This window comes from Helicoverpa armigera, chromosome 16 (genome assembly GCF_030705265.1).
Source record: "Helicoverpa armigera isolate CAAS_96S chromosome 16, ASM3070526v1, whole genome shotgun sequence".
Lineage (NCBI taxonomy): Eukaryota > Metazoa > Arthropoda > Insecta > Lepidoptera > Noctuidae > Helicoverpa > Helicoverpa armigera.
Window position 1 is genome coordinate 5,714,964 of NC_087135.1, and position 18,738 is coordinate 5,733,701.

The window sequence follows — 18,738 nt, forward strand, 5'->3', positions numbered from 1 at the left end:
TATTTTTGGCGTAACTTGAAGTTACTGTTTGCGGTTACACTCAACTGAAAGAATGCCTCATCAAATCCCTGTCGACGCGATTATGCTTGGCAGACAATATGGCGACCGGCGACGCCTTGATAACGATACATTTCTAAAGGGGTTCAATAAGTGGGGCACAAATTTCAATAAAAGATTATAAATTGCTAGATAAGGTGGATTATACATTGTTGCAGATAACACTGCAGAATAAATAAATATAGGAAGTAAACAAATACACTCTCACTTTGTAATAGCGCGATCACCAATTCAGCAGTTTTTTCTGTAAACTTAGTTCCTTTTACGTAACGATGAAGTAAAATCTTTTCAATTTACAACGATCTCGCTAACAACGGAGCTCATTCGGTCAATAAGATTGTGTTGCTAAGTTCGTGATCCGTACAAGACCTTCGCGCGCTGCCGGGTTCAATTAGAGATCACCCAGTTGCGTTAGAAACGAAGTCTCCCATTACCGGCTCGGGTCGTGACACCGCACGTCTAAACGCGGTGGCGTAATATCAGTATTGTTGCTAGTAATTTTCACGTGCAACTAACTTAGCAGTTAATTGTGTGGAATGAACACAAGTAGATACTTATTCGTTCGTAACTAGGAGCGGAAAATGTGGGCATTATCGCATTGTATCGCTACGTGTGAAGGACGTTTGTAAATTAATTCTATGTGTACTATCGAAATTTCAATGTTGAATGCCTGATACAAGAAATAAATTCACAGTGGATTGTCGCAACTAAGCATGTATACTCACACAGGCATAATTTAAAAAGCGACATAACGTCTTCTCACACAATAGTTTCTAAGTAAGACCATATTTATATCGCATTACTTATAAAGCAGAAGCTGATACCATAAGCAGCCTAATATCAATGACCAACGTTATAGTTTAATTACTGATATTAGATGCTTGCATAACACTTCTGACTCCTTCTAACCACGAGGCGTAGTCAGTTGCAATAAAAACATCATAAAACGCCAGTAAAGCAGTAATTGCTGTATTACTCTCGCAATTATTTTCAATTATAACCAGACCATTGCTTTGGCAAACGTCGAGAAGTCTATTCTGTCTAATTTAATCAGTTCAGTTATATCGGGCCGTCTGTGTAAGTTTTCCGGACGACTAGCGGAGTACGTTTTACTTTCTTATAGGAAGTGCTATCGCTTTCAACGGAGACCGGTTAAGACTACTACTGCTTGGATATATTGGGGTTGTATACTATTAGCTCGTAAACTAATATCATACATAACATACTGCATTCAGTGCGGCCAATTGAGGTGATTCTAGCTTCTAGATATGGCAAATAAGGAATAACGATTAGAAAAATCCTTACAAAATGTTTTGTTTTATTTATTAGGAACTTTAAGGGATAATCGAGATGTAGTTCTCTTTCCTACTGTTCATTTTGATAATAACTTTCTTCCACAACTTATTTTTGTTTTCTTTTTTCACAGGTGAGTCCAGATTTCGAGTTGGATGAAAAGACTGTCATTGTAAGTTCAGTTAAAACAACACACCTATTCTTAGACAAAATCAAATTAAACAAAGAGTATTGCAAAATGTATATCAGAAATGTAGAATAACATTTCTGGACTACTCTGTATTTTTTTTTAAATACATCATTTTGGTAAAGATTATGAAAGTAGTGCCCATGACACATATCTCTTTGTATAGGAATTAGGTACCTACACGATAATTAGTTCTATGCACCCATAGTAGCAGCATAAGTCATAACTTTCAAAATCCATGCTTACTAATAATAGACTGGTCTCGCCTAATGCCATACTCGTCGATGTTAACAGTGACTCAAAAAGGGCCAAAGATGCATTAGTCACAGAAAGTGTTTATCTGTGTTATTACCTTCGCGTGAGTCATACATGTCGAACAATTTGCGGGGAAAGTATAACCCGGTAGTGACGCAACAATAAAAATTACACGGACAAAGGAATTGTTGCAACTAGACCCGCGGCTGACGTAAGGGCCAACAGCTTGTCACTAATGACCGCTACACAATGATCCGTTGTCATGACGCTCCAGCAAGACACGCTACACGACATAAATAGTAAACATTATGCAGACGCTGTATTATTAGAAGCTTTTGAATTCTGAACGTCTTCAACTGCCACGATCAAATTGTTTACCTGTCCTGTTTTGCAAATCAACCCCGAGCCGGCGTTGTCTTGTTGCATCTATAAATAAGGAGGTGCTAAAAGCGGACCGACCGGGGGACGTGCTTCCTCCGCTTTGAGCGGCCGGGGGGTAAACATACTCGAGTTGAACGAAGCCCTTTGTTGACATTTGCTTTACGGTCGCTTCACCTCGAGTCGCGAGCTTTTATGGCGCGCGCGCAATAAACACAGCACCCGTAGCGTCGCCAGCGCCTACGACGAGGTGAACGTCTGTATGCGTGATGCGGCTCGCCAGGCCCACCCGCCGTCGCCATAACAACTCACATCACGTCTCGTTCACTATTACAACATTACATCAACTTCCAATAAATCCAATAGCTTCTACTTAAAAAGTTCTAGGAAGATAGGTATCTAACAAGGATAATATTAAATTAACTAAGCATTCTAATTTACGTTCAGCTTACCAGGAAAGTTTTACAAATGGGCAATTTTACAAATTCTCGGAACTTGTCTCCGGTACTACGTGATTTCCTTTTCGCTATGTTAATGATTACCTTCTTACTTCTTCAAATACATTTCCATTATTTCGTCTAATATAATAAACCAGCAGACAATCGTTTGGTAGGTGTTCGTAATATAAATAAAGAGGAGCGGTTGACATGTGATGGCATTTATACCTTAGCCGGTGTGTTCTCGCATTGCAATCACGGCGCGGTGCCCATCTGCATGCGTGCGGTACGCTCGGCGTCCGGTCTTACTCATCTAACAGTCGCTAACTATGTGAACTGCCGTGGATACGTTTACCATATTCATAATGCTGTACAGCCCAGCCAACAATAACGATATTATTGTGTTGTTCTTATTATAAAGAAAATACCACATTCAAAACACAATTTCATATCTTATCTGATTTTGAATAATTTTAAACCAGTTAATCATATTTCATAATCTTTGCTAATGAGTAATACTAATAATATAAAAAAACATGCGTTGCAATAATAGTGCAATAATGAAGCGTTACAAAATAATCAAACGACGCAATTATAGCGCAGTTTTAAATCATATGGTAACATTTCAACGGATGTCTGGACAATGTGGGAGAGCATTGTATTGTATCGCTTTGTTACTTATTGCTTGCGTCTCTATTTTAATATGTTTCATAATTGTATTGGTCGTAAGCGTGGCTCGACACGCCAGTCTAATTGTGGTAAAATGCGCCACTTAAATAACCATAAGTGTTAGATATACCAGTGAGCAGTAACTACGCAGTGACACCGCGTGAATCACATAATACTCACCCATTGTTCACGATTTCGCGTGAGCTCGCATTACTCTGTATTTTCTATATTTCAATGATTTGAGGGAAATCTATACCATGTTGCATTATTTGAACAGGAAAATGCATAAGGGGAACAACGTTCTCATCAAATTAGCAACTTGCATACAAAATGAAACAAACGACTTATTTGTGCAAGCAGGGGCCGACGACGACAGACACTGAAAGGTTAATGACTACTCTGGTCATTATTAGGAGATTGTTGTTAGGTCTCTGTCAGAGGGGACCGCAACATCTCGACTGCGATCGTTTTCGCGCAATCATTCAATAAACATGATGGGATCAATCGCCAAGACCCTCGCTTGACTCCTCAGATATCAACTACTTCTAATAGCTGATACTACAACACAACGTTCGTTGTACGGTATTAAGTTAATTAATGATTTTGTTCTGTATTTTTTAGTCGCTAACTATTTACTGCTATCCTGATGAGAGCACTGTGACTGCCCGAGAGTTTTAAATCGTTAAAAGTTCATTTAAATATAGAACGCATTTGATTAGAACCAATTAACGTTCAATTAAGCAGTTCTCTTGTTTGAGTTATATAGCTGTATCAATTGTCGCAAGGCACTCTGTCTTAATGATTCGAATTCATGCTCGTTACGTTACTTACGACGGTTACGACGACCCAGCAAAATGGCCACAAAGAAACTCTTCATTCAATACATAATTATAATGATTGCAATAAAGGTCAGGCTAGGTCACTGTGAATGTGCAGCCATAGGTTAAGGTTTTGATCAGTTTAATCAGACGGTACTATTTTAGGCATATGATAGAGTTTTCCTTCACAAAAAAGACATTGACACATTTGAATTAAGTTGAATATGTTCCTATGTACTGAAAATGAGTAACCTAAATTCGCGTTCTTTGTTGTTCGATGCCGTTGCCCTCAGAGGTTATCTGGAAAGAGAATATATTTAGCGAGACCTCGAGTTCGGAAAGCATCGACAGTAAAGCAGAGGTGTAAATTTTCAGTGATTGCCAACGTAAATACGCGAGCATACGTAGCGTTGCTCTGAGTTCGATAACCTTCCTGACTACACATATTTTTAAATTTTCTTTAAATCTTAAAATCGAAGCCTTAGTTCATAGGTAATCTTAACTAATTTTAAATTTAGATATTTTTGAATTGGCTGTCTTATAAAACCACAACTGCTTATATTTACGTTGTGTAAAAATCTCAACAGTTTACATTTTGTTTCGTGTTTTTATTTGTCGAAATGTCATTGCCCTTTGTACGTTCTGGTATTAACAACTGAATATTTGTGACATACATGTTTGTTTACTCTTTCAAAGTTAGGTTTAGCAATTCATGCCAACTCATTTTCTTAGCCTGACAAGCATTTTCACATACACCCTTCAATTAAATAAATACACCCCAATATGAAAAAAAAATCTCTAATTTGGTGTGGGTAAACAAGTCTTGGAACAAGCCTTAAAATAATCTGGCCATAGAGCATTATGCAACATGCTGCCACCTTAGTAACGAGAAGCACAAACACATTGGCCCGAGCGGTCGGCGTGTTTGTCACGTTGACAACATCGCGCGCTAACCAAAACAGTACACAGCACAAGGCGCGACCTGTGCCCGCTGGCCGCCGGATCTTTGGAAATGTTCATTACACCATCCTTTACCCAAAATTATATTTACCAAACAAACACCCAGTACAGTGTTATGGATTAGTTTGTTGGCCCGGTAGTGTAAACTGTTGACGTAGACCCAGTGTCTAAACATGTGTTATTATAATATGCGAGGCGCAGTCGTGGAGTACGCGCTGCCGGCTGATTACCCTCAGCTTCGAACGCAACGACCGCGGCCATTTGAAATCGACAGTGATTACAATTTTCCCTGGAGCTCGGTTGCGCGAGCGCAACGTCCGATGGAAAGCAGCGTTTAACCAATGTTCCGCTCTGATAACTCTCTAATTACGCCTCGACCGTTTTCCGTCGACACTTGGCCGCCACCAACTTAACCCCTGGCTTTTCACTGCAACATTTCACCCGTGATTGTACTGACACGCTCATTTGTTTGCTTCACTTTCGCCTTTGACGTTATTCCATGACCATATTGTTTCATTAGGCAGAAATATATTACAAACAATAAATTCCATACAAAACGACATATTTGGAGTAGGGCAAAGATAACTTTCCTTTGTTACTTACATTGTCTACCAGTTTTCTTGCCTTTACCTTCTGTAATGTGTACATAGCGAACAATCTCTGGTGAAGGACAAATCGCTACTGCGCAGACGCAGCCTTAAGAGTAGTCGCCTATTGCCCTCATAGTGAACAATAGGTGCTCATACAGCACTAAAAGCATTAGTGTGTAATTGTTTACCTACCGTTTGCTGCAAACTTAGTCAGCCTTAGTTGTAAATAACTACGGTGAGACTGCCTATACCTGCCAAAATTTTAAGATGTTCATTTGGGGTTGTATGAACTATTGCCAATGGTGCGATACCGGAAAATTTTTAATGGCTATTAAGCATCATGCTAACAAAGAGCGTAGTAACATATAATAATTTGTCTGTTATATTCCAAAACACAAGTGTTTGCGTGTTTACGATCCCCGGACGAGGCGGAGGCGAATAGAATATACAATGACGTGTCATTCACATCGATTGAGGCCGCATACAAGATGCGGCGTATCATACATTATGTATAGAGCTCATGTTCCGCGTCGAACTCTGATCGGCTCCGACCTTCAGGATGCTCTTGTCTTGTCAAACATTTGCAAACCATACTTCACCAAAATATTGTTTAGAAGCTTCCCTTGCTGTCTTTCTTGCTGGTAAGCTTTGCTGTTCCACTCTTTTGATATTGTAATGTTATGGCATCAGATCAAATATTTAATAGACTTTGAGTGGTCCATCATTAAAAGATCAGTCAGTATCCAAGTACTGTTATCTAACACGACACGCGCCGACCGTTGCCCCTCGCGCGAAGTGTCGTTAAATAGCTCGGCGACAATTATTCGTCATAGTGGCGAGGCGTAGCGATGCCTGAACAATAGTGCACAATCACCGCGATTGTAGCCGCCTGGCTCGTGTCAACTGCCTCTCGCGTGAACACCAGTATTGTTATGGTGATGCTCTGTAGCTTCAGGTTCGACGCTCTGGCAAAACAAAAGATGCGCGACACATTTGCATCTCAAAACGTTACATCTCTAGAAAGGGAATATTGATGGCAATTGGGAAATTTACCAAAATAAATAATTCATGGTAGGGTTTCGGACGTAGCACCATCGGGTCGTTGTTAACATAAAATTAAAATTCGACGCACCCTCGGGCTTCAAAAATACCATTTTGTAAAGTTGGGTTAATTGGTAACATTAACCATTTCAACCAATGTAAACCATTAATGGAAATGAGATGAATCCGTAGCAGGTAGACGAGCAAAGCAGTTCTTAGGGTAGATTTTTTTCTTTCTTTTTGTAAACTCAAGCAGGTACCTACCCGACCCTTCTAGACCGTATTTTTTTTTGACTACACAAATACATTTAAAGTAATTCGAAAAATATGTTTACTGACTTAGGTACATTTTGGCACGATATATATTTACTTGTGTGACTGGTTTTTATAATGTTTAAATGTACGCGTGAAGACTTCAAAACTCTTACTAATTAAATATTTTGTCATTTTTCAGAACCAATCTCGACCAGTGCAGACTATGAACGGCACACTGAGCGCAGCCCTTGGGCCAGTTGGAGCCGGAGCTGTATCTGGTGCCGTCAATTGGGAACAGCACCCCGTGCTGGCCCGCGCCGCCTCCGTGCCAGCACATCGCGCTCTTGCCGGCTTGCTCGACCGCCTGGGCCATCGCCGGCTCGAACGCACCACAAGCGAACCTGCTCCTCCTCCACCAGCCACCAGCAGATACAAGACCGAACTCTGCAGACCCTTCGAGGAAGCTGGCGTGTGCAAATACGGCGACAAATGCCAATTCGCCCATGGAATGCGTGAACTGCGCAACCTACAACGTCATCCTAAGTACAAGACGGAGCTATGTCGCACTTTCCACTCAGTTGGGTTCTGTCCATACGGGCCACGCTGCCACTTCGTGCACAATGCGGAAGAAGCGCGGCGCCGCGAACCAACGTCCCCTGGTGGTTCCTTGGCGTCCCTGTCGTCTGGCGGCTCCATGGCTTCGTACATGAGCGACGGGTCGCGCTCGCCGCGCTCGCCGCGCTCGCCGCACTCTCCGCTGGCCCCGCAGTCACCGCTGGCGCCGCATTCGCCGCCTGCCATGTCTCCTCCTGCGCACGCCACGGCATTCGCTTTCCGTCGCACGCAGTCTCCCGACCCCGAAGAGGAGCGACTCCCCGTGTTCAATCGTCTCTCGTCGGCGTTCGGGGATCTCGTCATCGCCTAGGGCCTTGCAACCGCCTAGTCCTAAGTTAACTTATACCGAACATAGCATAAGGATCGTCCGTCACCTTAGTGCCTACTCGACGTCTTCCAGCCAGCGCCCGAGCGGCGTCCGCTCGTCGCGCATTGCGCACACGCACACCCGCTCAACAAATGATCTCCAGTTTGTCGATGCTATTTTGCTACTTCGCCTTGTAATTTATAAAGTTAACGAAACGAAGTGTTTTCTGGCGTCTCGAAAGTTTGCGGTGTGAAGTATAGTGGTTTTGTACCTACATTTTTAGTTATCGGCACGCACTTGTAAATGGCACCTTATAATATTAGATATTTATTGTGTAGCTCGCGGAAGTCTTCCCGATGATCCTCCGCCGAGCGGTGGTCTCTGTAAAGTTAGCTTATAGAACATTTTATTTATTTCGTACTGCCTATCCGCGCTCGGTACTGTACCGCGAGAAGGCGCTCGTGATCTATTTTTAAGGGTTTAAGATAATAATTTATTATTTATTTTGAGTCTCTTTAACTGTAATAATTATTTTATTTTGTAGCTAGCAGCTGCGATGCCGCACCGCATACGGACGAGGCCCGCGTCGCCGGGACGTGGCTCGTTACCATATACTAACTCGACTGATTCTGCACCAGCACACAAAGTTACTATTTTATTACCGTCACTGCTATACATGATACGGACAGAATCAGTCGATCAACCACTCGGGAGCTCGATGGGCCTGTGGGTCACTATTGCAGTTTCATTAATCTCGAATATTATAGTCGACCTCGGCAGACAAAACCGAAAGTGCTCAATTGTGGCTGCGTGCCGTACTATAATCTCCGGCTAGCCGACACCGCTAGCGATCTTCTCCGGCCCATCTGAGAACTATCGGCACGATCGCTCCGCGCTCGACTAGTCTGCCAAGAGTTTTTTTTTTTCTTTTAGTCTCGTGCGAGGAGGACGAGATGCGGCCCGAAACCGGTTCCAAGTTTTGGTGATTATTTTTGTAGTGGTCGCGCCGAGTCCCTCCCGGCGCTCGCGTCCGCCTCGCAAAAACCGCCAGGCCCGAGCCTCTGAGCACTAGCCCGCCGAACTCCCGAGCTCTCGTACCGATAAACCTGTATAAAGATATGACACAATAATATATGAAACATGTTTATACAATTGTTGTCGGCGAGCGGTCGCCGCGCGGGGCGCGGGCGTTGCCGCTGCCCGCTCGCCCGCGCTCCGCCTAAAGTGTGCCTTTTACTTTATAAACGAGATAAATCGATTTATTTAATTTTTAGTTGATCGAGATAGAATATTGTTTATTTATTGTCTCCTTTTGAATATAATATTCAAATTGGCACAGTTATTACTTTAGTCCTACTTTGACAGAGCTAAGTGATTAGTTTCCAAGTAGAATAGTTTTCTTTTGAATTTAAAGTGTGATATTTTATAATATTTATATAAAACAAAGTTTAAACTTTAAATTAAGGGACCAATGTAAGTGATTAGGAGAAATTCTGATAGAACCATCGTATGCTATCGAATCTTACCAAGAGACTGTATCCTCGCGCCACATATTGATGATATTTTTGTTACATGTCAGATCTACGAGTTCTTTATTATAATGTATTACAATAAAACGACATTTGACCAATACTGGTTTTGTGTTTAATTATTATTCAGCTTTATAGAACCGAGATGGTATTTTTTATTTTGTTTACTATTTTTAGTTTCAGTTTTTCTCCCTTTCTTAGCGAGTCGTTGCATGGTGACCACAAGATAATAATTTTGTACCTAATGTTAAGGAATTTTTAGTTTTTAAGCGTTCATAAAGATCACGATTATTATTTATTATCAGTTCATTACAAACTATAAACCATTAAAAACTGATTTATTTAATTTCTTTTGTATTTAAACCGACATTTAAGTTGTACGACTTCTTGTAACTTAATGTTAGTAATATATCATGAGTCATATAATATAACAGGTTAGTTTAGTACCTACGACACTTGTAATTAAGTATTTAATTTTTTAATTTAATTCCAACTGTAAGTTAATCTTCCAAAAATGACTACTACGTATTCTATTTTCTTATGGACAAAAAATTAAGTATAAAGCTTAATTATGACATTTCTCCTGTAAGTTACTTTTTTTCATCTGCATTTTTATTGAATTATAGTCAAAATAATGTTTAATTTTATGTTTTTTTTGTTTCACCCTTTGTTTTATCCTTTGCACTGTTCTTACCCAATTTATATTAGTCTAATATAAAAACAGTTCACAATGTACACTGGTAGATAGGTACACACCAAACCAAACACACACAGATTTTCAATACAGTAAGAATTGTTACGCCAAAGTTATCTGGTGGGTATTATTCGAAGTAAATTATTGAAGCCATAGTTTAGGCTTTTAATTTCAATAGTCAAGTGAGTCATATTCTTACACAGTTTCTGCTGATAGGTACTTTTTTGGTGAATGAATACAAAGGGAAAACCCGGATTAAAATATATGACTGATAACGTGGAAATTGCTCATGAATGAGTAAACAATTATTAATTTGAATGAGCGACTTCAAGTACCTAACTAATACCTACTATGATATAGGAAATGCATACAAAGGCTCGAGTACACTGAAATCATAACATTAGTTTTCTTAAAACATTTTTTTACCGTGAATTTGAATTTTCACGTTCAAGTTTCAAATAATTATTTTAAGAAAAACCGATGTTATGTTTTAGATAAACTTTGGCCTTAGGAACACATGGCTATACATATTACGGGTGTGTGACAGAGTTGGGACGATACTGTATCCCGGACTATCCCACAGGGGCTGTGCAGGTTGATAAGTGGATAAAGACAGTAAGTAATATTGTTTCTTATTGTATAAGGATGTGACTCAGACGCTCGCGTCTACACTGAAAGCTGGAAATTGAAGATAACCATCGGGTTCTCTGTGATCTACTAAGAAGTTTCCTAACTAATTTGAGTAGGAAAACAAAAACTAAAAGATTTTTCTTTAAATACGAAAATAGGTAAACAAGAAAATTCATTATTGTGTGAACAAAAATTCTTGAATAAAAATAGGTACCACACTTGTAGGTAAAGCCGACCCCAACATAGTTTGGGAAAAAGGCTCGGAGGATGACTTGTAGGTAAAAATCATTAATGTAGGTACCTAACATAGGTTTTATTGTTCTAAATCAATAATATAATCTAATAGGAAATATATACCTACCTATTTATCTTCCTTAAATCAAGTAGTATCGTAGGTATAACATTTAAAAAAAACCTGTATTTATGCAATGAGTAAGAAAAGCGAATATTTGTGCAGCGTCTGTCATGCCTAAGTAGTACTTAGTAGGCACAAGTACTTTACTTGCATTGTACTCAGACAACGGTTGCAATAAAATAAAGGAAATGTTGAACAAAAAATGTTTAGACGCAATATCCAACCATTGTTTAGGTTTACAACGAACGATTGAATTAGTCAAACTGCGTAGTACCGAATTGAGGGTAGATTACAAATAAAATATGGAAAGAAAATAAAGAAAACAGTCCATTGTAGGTATATGTAAAATATGGCAATTTATCACGAGCATATTCAGATAAAGGTAAGTATTAATTTGTCATAAAAAAAGTTGAAGAAAAAAATATTGGCAAACAAGGAAACTGAACAATGATGTCTTAAAGTTCAAGACCAAATCATTCGGATTACTTACTTCCTATTAATGTTAAATTTTGTCTCCACAATATTTGCTCCGACATCCAGTGACAGCAAATGAAGATAGCTGAATTGGTAAGAATCTTAGACCCTTGACTAGGTAAACATATGGCTACGCTAGAACACAAAATTCAAGCCTAGGCACATCAAAGTATGTCCGCAAAACAAAATAGCTCAGGTTTCTATCTAACGCGTCTATCAAGTTAGCCGGGAAGTTACCAAACTTCTGTAAATGACTACCATTGCCTCAGCTATTTAATTTTGTTTAAGCGTTCTGTAGCCTGTAGAAAGTTTATTGTTAAAATTTCATCATAATAATTTTAGGTTAAAGGAAAAGGGTAAGTTTAAAGTTAAAAGAAACGTAGATTGAAAATAAGTAGAATGTCGAAAAGAAAAAAAATTGTTTGAGTTGCCCGCAGAGTACCTACCTATACAGATTTGCTTTATGAGTCCTATACAGGCATATTGAATTATTTAACTACCTCATATTGTTATTCTAAGTTTTCTTTTTAATAGGATAAGTAAATAACTTGTTATCGAAGTCAGTGTAGTAGAATTTTCATTGTTATTTATATCTTCGTAAAAATAATAACGTTAACAAATATATAACGAATCATGCGCAAGTTCAAAAAGGTTCACTTCGTAGTAAGCAAGTAAATTGATCCTTGTTTAAAATGAAACCAGGCGTCGGGCTCTCTGGCTGAGTCGGCGACTCTTGTAACCCAACACGAAGATAAGGCCTGGCCTTGACAAAACTCTATATACTTATATGGTAACGACAGCCGATTGTAAATTTCCTCTTTATTATAAACTACTCTAACTTAACGGCATAAAGTCGAAAATCCCACAAAATATTTTCTATAAACGCAACGATGAAGTTGTTAGTAATGTATAACGGATGTTATAATCTGGTGCTCGACGAACAAAATAATGAACGAGCTTGTATAGAGGTCATAAGATCAGTCTCTTAATTAGGTAGCTAGCTCAATAATAAAGCTAATACTAAAATATCGTTGAGACAATGACTCATTGTAGCAGGAAGCTAAATTAATGACTTTGTACCTAACGAAGGAAGAAAAAAGTACCTATATTACCACTTGGATATTTTTTCCAAGTGAAGCAACAACATTATAAAAATCCATTTCAACCAAGAGTCCCCTTCAGATCATTGATTGTGACTCTAGCTCCTAGTCAGATCATTATCATGCTGAATATGACGCCATGAATGAGTCGATATTATGAGAAGAAGAAGACTTCAGAACTACCTAAAATCTCCTTAATTTTAGGTAACAACTCCCTGCAATGCCCTCCCTCCATCGTTGTTTCTTCTGGAGATTGCATTTTATGCTACGCGTGACTTTAATATCGAGGAGTAGGTATTTATTAATTGATGCCCATAAAAATAATGTTCCCAATATGAGTTACGTACGGTCCCCAATGTTCCAGAACATCGTACCACTTGAAATCAACGATTCGTCCGTATATCAGACGACATTATCACGTCTAAGAAAGTAAATACTTAACTCGATGTTAGTTTAGCGATAATAATAATTACTGCTGGATGTGTGAGGGCGAACATTATCTAATATTTGTACAGAACACTGATTAGATAGCGAAGGAGATGTATAAATATACCTGGAGTTACTAAACCGATTAAATTGATGGCAATTTGAGGAGGCACTAGCTACTTGAGATATAATGATGCAAACAGAACTAAGTATAAACTGTGCTGGAAAGAAGTTCTTGGTATTTACCTAATTGATTAAATATCATTAAAGAAATGCACCTTGATTTGCATCTTATGACCGACACCATTTTAATAAATTATGCTGTTGTAATGACTTATTACTTTTAATGAGTCGATCGTCTCAGAAGCTCCATCTTCCGCATTATTTTCATTACAGAAATTTACTGGAAGCCGCATTATGCATAATTGAGTGAACCTCTTGCAGGGTAATAAATAATATGCGTAATTATAAAAGCCTAAAGAAAAATGAAGCATAAAACTTGGATGATTGCAGCCACGTAACCGCATCCACAGTTAATGCATGCGAACGGATTAAACTGAAAGTTATTTATATTGATTGACATTAACCAGATAGAGGTGAAGTGAACCGAATGACGGATGTCTTACGTCCGCTTCCTGCCCTGTTAATGCTGCGAAATATTTGGAAAGTCACGTTTTCAAGGGTAGTCGTAAAAAAGGAAATCTCAAAATTTGCATTCCGTACTAGCAGGCCACAAGTCTGGCCGTTCCGTGTTTATTTTAGGGATTAACAGAAGGGCAAACGGACGTGATAACAGAATTTGAGGGTACTGTTGTATATCCACAAATATAAATACAAGCTTCGGGTACTGTGAAGGTAACTGATAAACTAAGTAAATTGAACAGGACACTTGAAAGGTATATAAACATACCTTGATAAATATCTGTCAGAGTGGTTACTTTACTACATTCGAATGGGCTAATTTACTGTACTGTTCAGTGCTCAGTCCTACAAACAAGCCGTTATTAAACAATATCAACAACATAACGCGCTCACTAAATTACACGTTTATGAGTTTGTCTCAAAATTATATAACACCACTGTTTTCTCTTGAAACAAATTAAAGATCTCAGATCTGCGTGCTTCAACAATGAAGTGAAATTCGTAAACGATTTCATTAAGCGCAGTAATTTTAAATTTAACAGTTGGATTAGCGACGAAATTTTTCAATAATGTTGCGTTTTCTCGGTTTTATAAGCCATACAAACATAAAAAGGATCACTCTAATTGTTATGCAGAAAGGACCTTGCAATTAGGTAAATCTAACCACTGTAGCTAATACGCCAATAAATTGTGCAAAGTATAAGTAATTATTGTGCGATTTTCTTGCGATATTGCTACGTTTTGTAGCCTTGTAGTCAACGTAGAACAAATTGTGGTAGTAAATGCGTAGCAGCGCATACTATTCTATAACAATAAGCCGCGCTTAGAGAATGCGGTATCAACGGTTAGGCACGGCGACAAGTGACCCGCTACCGGGTGAACGCAATATAAATTTTACTGCTCGATGCCCGTACTGACGTGTACACAAGTGTTATCTTTAAAAAAACATTACCTACAAATAAAGTAAAAGCATATCGGATGCGGTACTGTGAGAATATTTAATTTTAATTCAGTATGGGAAAAAAAAAACCTACAAAACATTAATTGGTTGGGAAACAAGGTTCTAAGATTGGTGGCGTCATTCAGCAGAAATAAAACGATTTGAACGGTTAGTATTTAATCAAGTATTTCTTATTTACAATCAGCAATAATCTGAAGTCTGAGCAAATACGTTTTCATGTAAATTCTTGCCTGCATCTAGAAAGGGTGGGGTTCACTCTTCGGCTTCGGTCATATTCTTTCAAATCGATTCCATGAATAAGTTATTTTCTTGGAACCGGACTTCGAATGATATCGAATATCACGGAATAAGTAGGCACTCAAATCGTAAAGAAACAAAACAGCCTCGATGTAAACGTGCTGCACCCTGGCGTCAAACTGTTAATTCCAACACGTAATCACATTTAAACAAAAAGGTACAAAAACAAAAGGTGCATATTTTTTGTTAATTGAATATTTTGTGGGCAAGTTTACTCGAGCAATACGGTTGGCAGGAATCGAGACAAAGGCTCGTAAAGATACGGGACGTATCGCTCGCTTTACGTAACTCAGGCACTCACCTCGCACTCACATGCACTCGTATGCACTCGCCGGCCACCGCGAAACAAACCCTGTTCAGAGTTCATGCACTTTTTTGTTTTACCTTAATTGCCCGTTACGAACTATTGTGTGAGGTGTTGAAATTAGTTTCCAACTAATTTGTCATGTTATTATGAAAATAACTGCACATTTTCTCATGTTGATTACACTTCAAGGAAACTTTATATTCCTGGGAAGGCAAGTCTCAGCAAACCCTAAAAATATCCAAATCTTATCTGTTTAAGCTTTCTTATTTCAGGTTAGTAAAATATAACAGTTTACTACGTATTTTAACTCTCAAATCAGTTTAGAAATGTGTCACGTATTAGTACAATATATTCAATTTGTTCATGCAAAAGATACAAATCAAAATTCTGAAAAACCGTAAATCAATTCTAAAATGTGCCAACGACATTCGGCTTCCCGTTATTCATCAAAATGTATACGGCAGAAATTGTTGCTGAAAGATTATAATCAAATGAATTACAGGTTCAGGAATGACGTTAGTAGCTAATAATATTTACTGATTAGACAATTAAGAAATCGTGACAAACTGGTAACTGTTCGTTGTCACGAGACTAGTTAACACTTTTAAATTACGGCACAATAAAATGATGCAATCGCATTCTGGCGAGTACATTAATTACGAAAGGTCAAATTGGCATTCATCTTTAACAGAAGAATATTAAGCCATTGCTAACTTGAGCATAAATCAAGCTCCCGTGTGTGGGCAGCTGCGGCTACGTTACTTAGCGATAACCCGCGATTTTACGACACCGTATCGATGATGTCATGTTACCAGTTTCCCTTGTGCTGTCAGTTTTAACATTCGGCTGCTAAAGATGATACCGAGACATACGACTATCTGCTGGAAGTGGCAGCGTAGTTTTAGGATATTCCCATTCCCCGACATGATGCTGTAGTGGATTTTCCTACTCATAGAAAACTGTATAATTGTTTAGCACAATACAAGACAATTGAACATTCAAAGACATCATGAATTAGTATGTCATTGCCCTTTTAATTTCGATTGCTCTTTTGTTTGGATTCGTTATTTGAAGTCAATCTTTTTATGAATCTTTAAGTAGCGCGCCAGTGAAGGCCTACATACACTTTGTTTACACTCAAATAATCTCTGCCCCGATCCATTAATGCCGCTGTAATATATTGCTGGCTAATGATAATTATGATAAAAACGCGTTTAAAGTACGATAGTAAGTAACCGATAAAGACCTTTTTTATTCACTGATAAAAAGGTCGGCTAGCCGGAATTCTATAGTTGTTGAAAATCTTGAGCAATCGGGAGATTTTTGATAAGCGATATTTGGATTTATGCTTCAAAGAGCATCAGTAGAACTTTGACGTTATACTTACGATTTATTACACAACTAATGAACAAGAAACTATTGAAACATGAAACAATATATTGACATTATAATATTCCAATCAGTTGAAGTTACGCTACAGTGTAAAAGTTCGCATTATGCAAACATCTAGCAGTCAATTTCGCCATCGTTTCCCCTGAAATGAGCGATTGAACACAATAGCATATCTAGGATAGTGGCAGCTGCATTGAAAGTGTAGCTATCGGTCTATACCAAGCTCGTAATCGTCACTAAGTTAGATCACTGCAGTTAAGCAACACTTAGCCGGCAATGGTTGCATGATTATTTACGTAGTTCGCCGATAAGTGGGGGAAGGCATTATACGTGTGCTCAGGCCAGTGTTAGCATAACGACTGTTACGACTGAATGCCTGATTGAATGTGTTGGCGCGAAAAAACAACGACACCTGATAACCGCTGGCTCTAACTGGCAGCTTTTAGCTAGTTTAAAATGGAAAATTGTACAGACTTTCAATGAGAACCTTGGATGTCTTTCTAGGTAACTTCTTTGGCTTCTTAAGAAGATACATCTGTTATTGCATTAAAGATACTTGATTGGGTTTTTTAATAGGCTTGTTTCATAGTCAAATACATAGTTCATTTGAAGGTAAGATGTTATTAATATAATTGGGAATTATACGTTTGCTTGAGAGTAAGAGAGAATTACAAGTTGAAAATAAGATTGAATGAGGCAACTAACCTTTGACTAATTGAATTGGTTAGTTACGAGTACATAGGTAAACGTAACGCAAACTTTGTAACCGCAACCGCTAAGTGACTTCGACATCTTCAAGTAAAAACCGTGAAAATCAAACAAGAAATTATTATTCCGTGAAACCAAGATGTCTGTTGCGAACTGAGATTTTGTAGTCATTGAATAATATTCCGTTTTTATAAATATTTGGGCAATGTCCTCAGTTTTGAAGGCGTGGTAGTTTATGACAGTCTGTCACAGGTTTTTTTAGTAAAGACACAATAGGTATTGCAGTTTAGTGTCTTATTTATAATCTCTGATGTAAAAAAACATGCAGTGCACAACCTCCGCTCAGGTCTGAAGATAACTTTACATTATATAGAGGGACACATTCCATCAACAAAGATATTCAAAGACGAAGAGACAAAAAGTGCCATCATCTGTGAAAATTCTTTAACTATCACCTTTCATGAAAAACGACCTGGTTTCAGACCAACAGATGGATGGCAAAGTCTTGGTAATAGGGTCCCGTTTTACACATTGGATCCAGAGCCCTAAAATGGTCTACCTACTTATATCTAGATCTATATAATAGTTTGAATTTTATATTTTGGCAGTCTACTTAAATAATTTTTTGCAAGAATACTTTCGTTTTTGCGTGCAGCAAAACCACACGATTACGATACCAAAGCTAACAGGTGTTTTAACGAGTATCGAATGTTCGTCAATTGGTATTATTTCGCACTTCATATTTCTAAAGTACGGTCTGAAGAAATGATATCTACTTACAATTTTTTATTGTAAATAAGTTGTAACAAAAAGCAATAAAAAATATTTTTATTCAAAGTCTGATTAGCTATATGCGCATATTTTACAATCCAAGACAGATTAAATTTAAAAAATATTAAATATAAAAATATGATTTTCAGCGCTCTACATGACATTTATCAATCAGAGTAGGCACGTTATACAGAAAATCTCCAATTTCAGCCTAAAATTGGGTCATGTTTATTATTAATCCTATGTAGTGTCAGATAACGCCTTTTATCTTTAAATGCCTACTTGAATGTTATTGTAAATTAAATACCGAATAAACTGTTTTCGTTCACAATATCAATTTGACCAAATGAAACAAAGCTTTATCAGTTTTTTTTTTACTTTAAATAATTAAACATATTCGTAATATTGACCCACTTAGAGTAACTTATCAGAAAGCGAAAACGGATATGAATTAAACTTTGTACAAAAATAGGGCTGACATAAATTTTAGGTTATTTAGTTAAGGCTTTTGACAATTGACATGTATGTACAATGTACATATTTCCTAGATTTTTTGCGGAATAGTCTTTATACTTGTATTTGCCAAAACT

General features: G+C 38.1%; 1 protein-coding gene across 2 annotated transcripts in view; it reads left to right on the top strand.

The window, feature by feature from the left end:
• The window catches only part of LOC110380892 (protein TIS11), a 29,492-nt gene extending 19,459 nt beyond the window's left edge, over positions 1-10,033 (top strand). Inside the window, exons 2-3 of one of the 2 annotated variants that reach the window (XM_021341045.3) lie at positions 1,484-1,522; positions 7,140-10,033. In XM_021341045.3, the coding sequence (XP_021196720.2) occupies positions 1,484-1,522; positions 7,140-7,865 (765 nt within the window). In that variant the 3' untranslated portion in view covers positions 7,866-10,033. The remainder of the gene's footprint in view (positions 1-1,483; positions 1,523-7,139) is intronic. The other variant, XM_021341046.3, reaches the window with a different exon arrangement.
• The last annotated feature ends 8,705 nt before the right edge of the window (positions 10,034-18,738 follow it).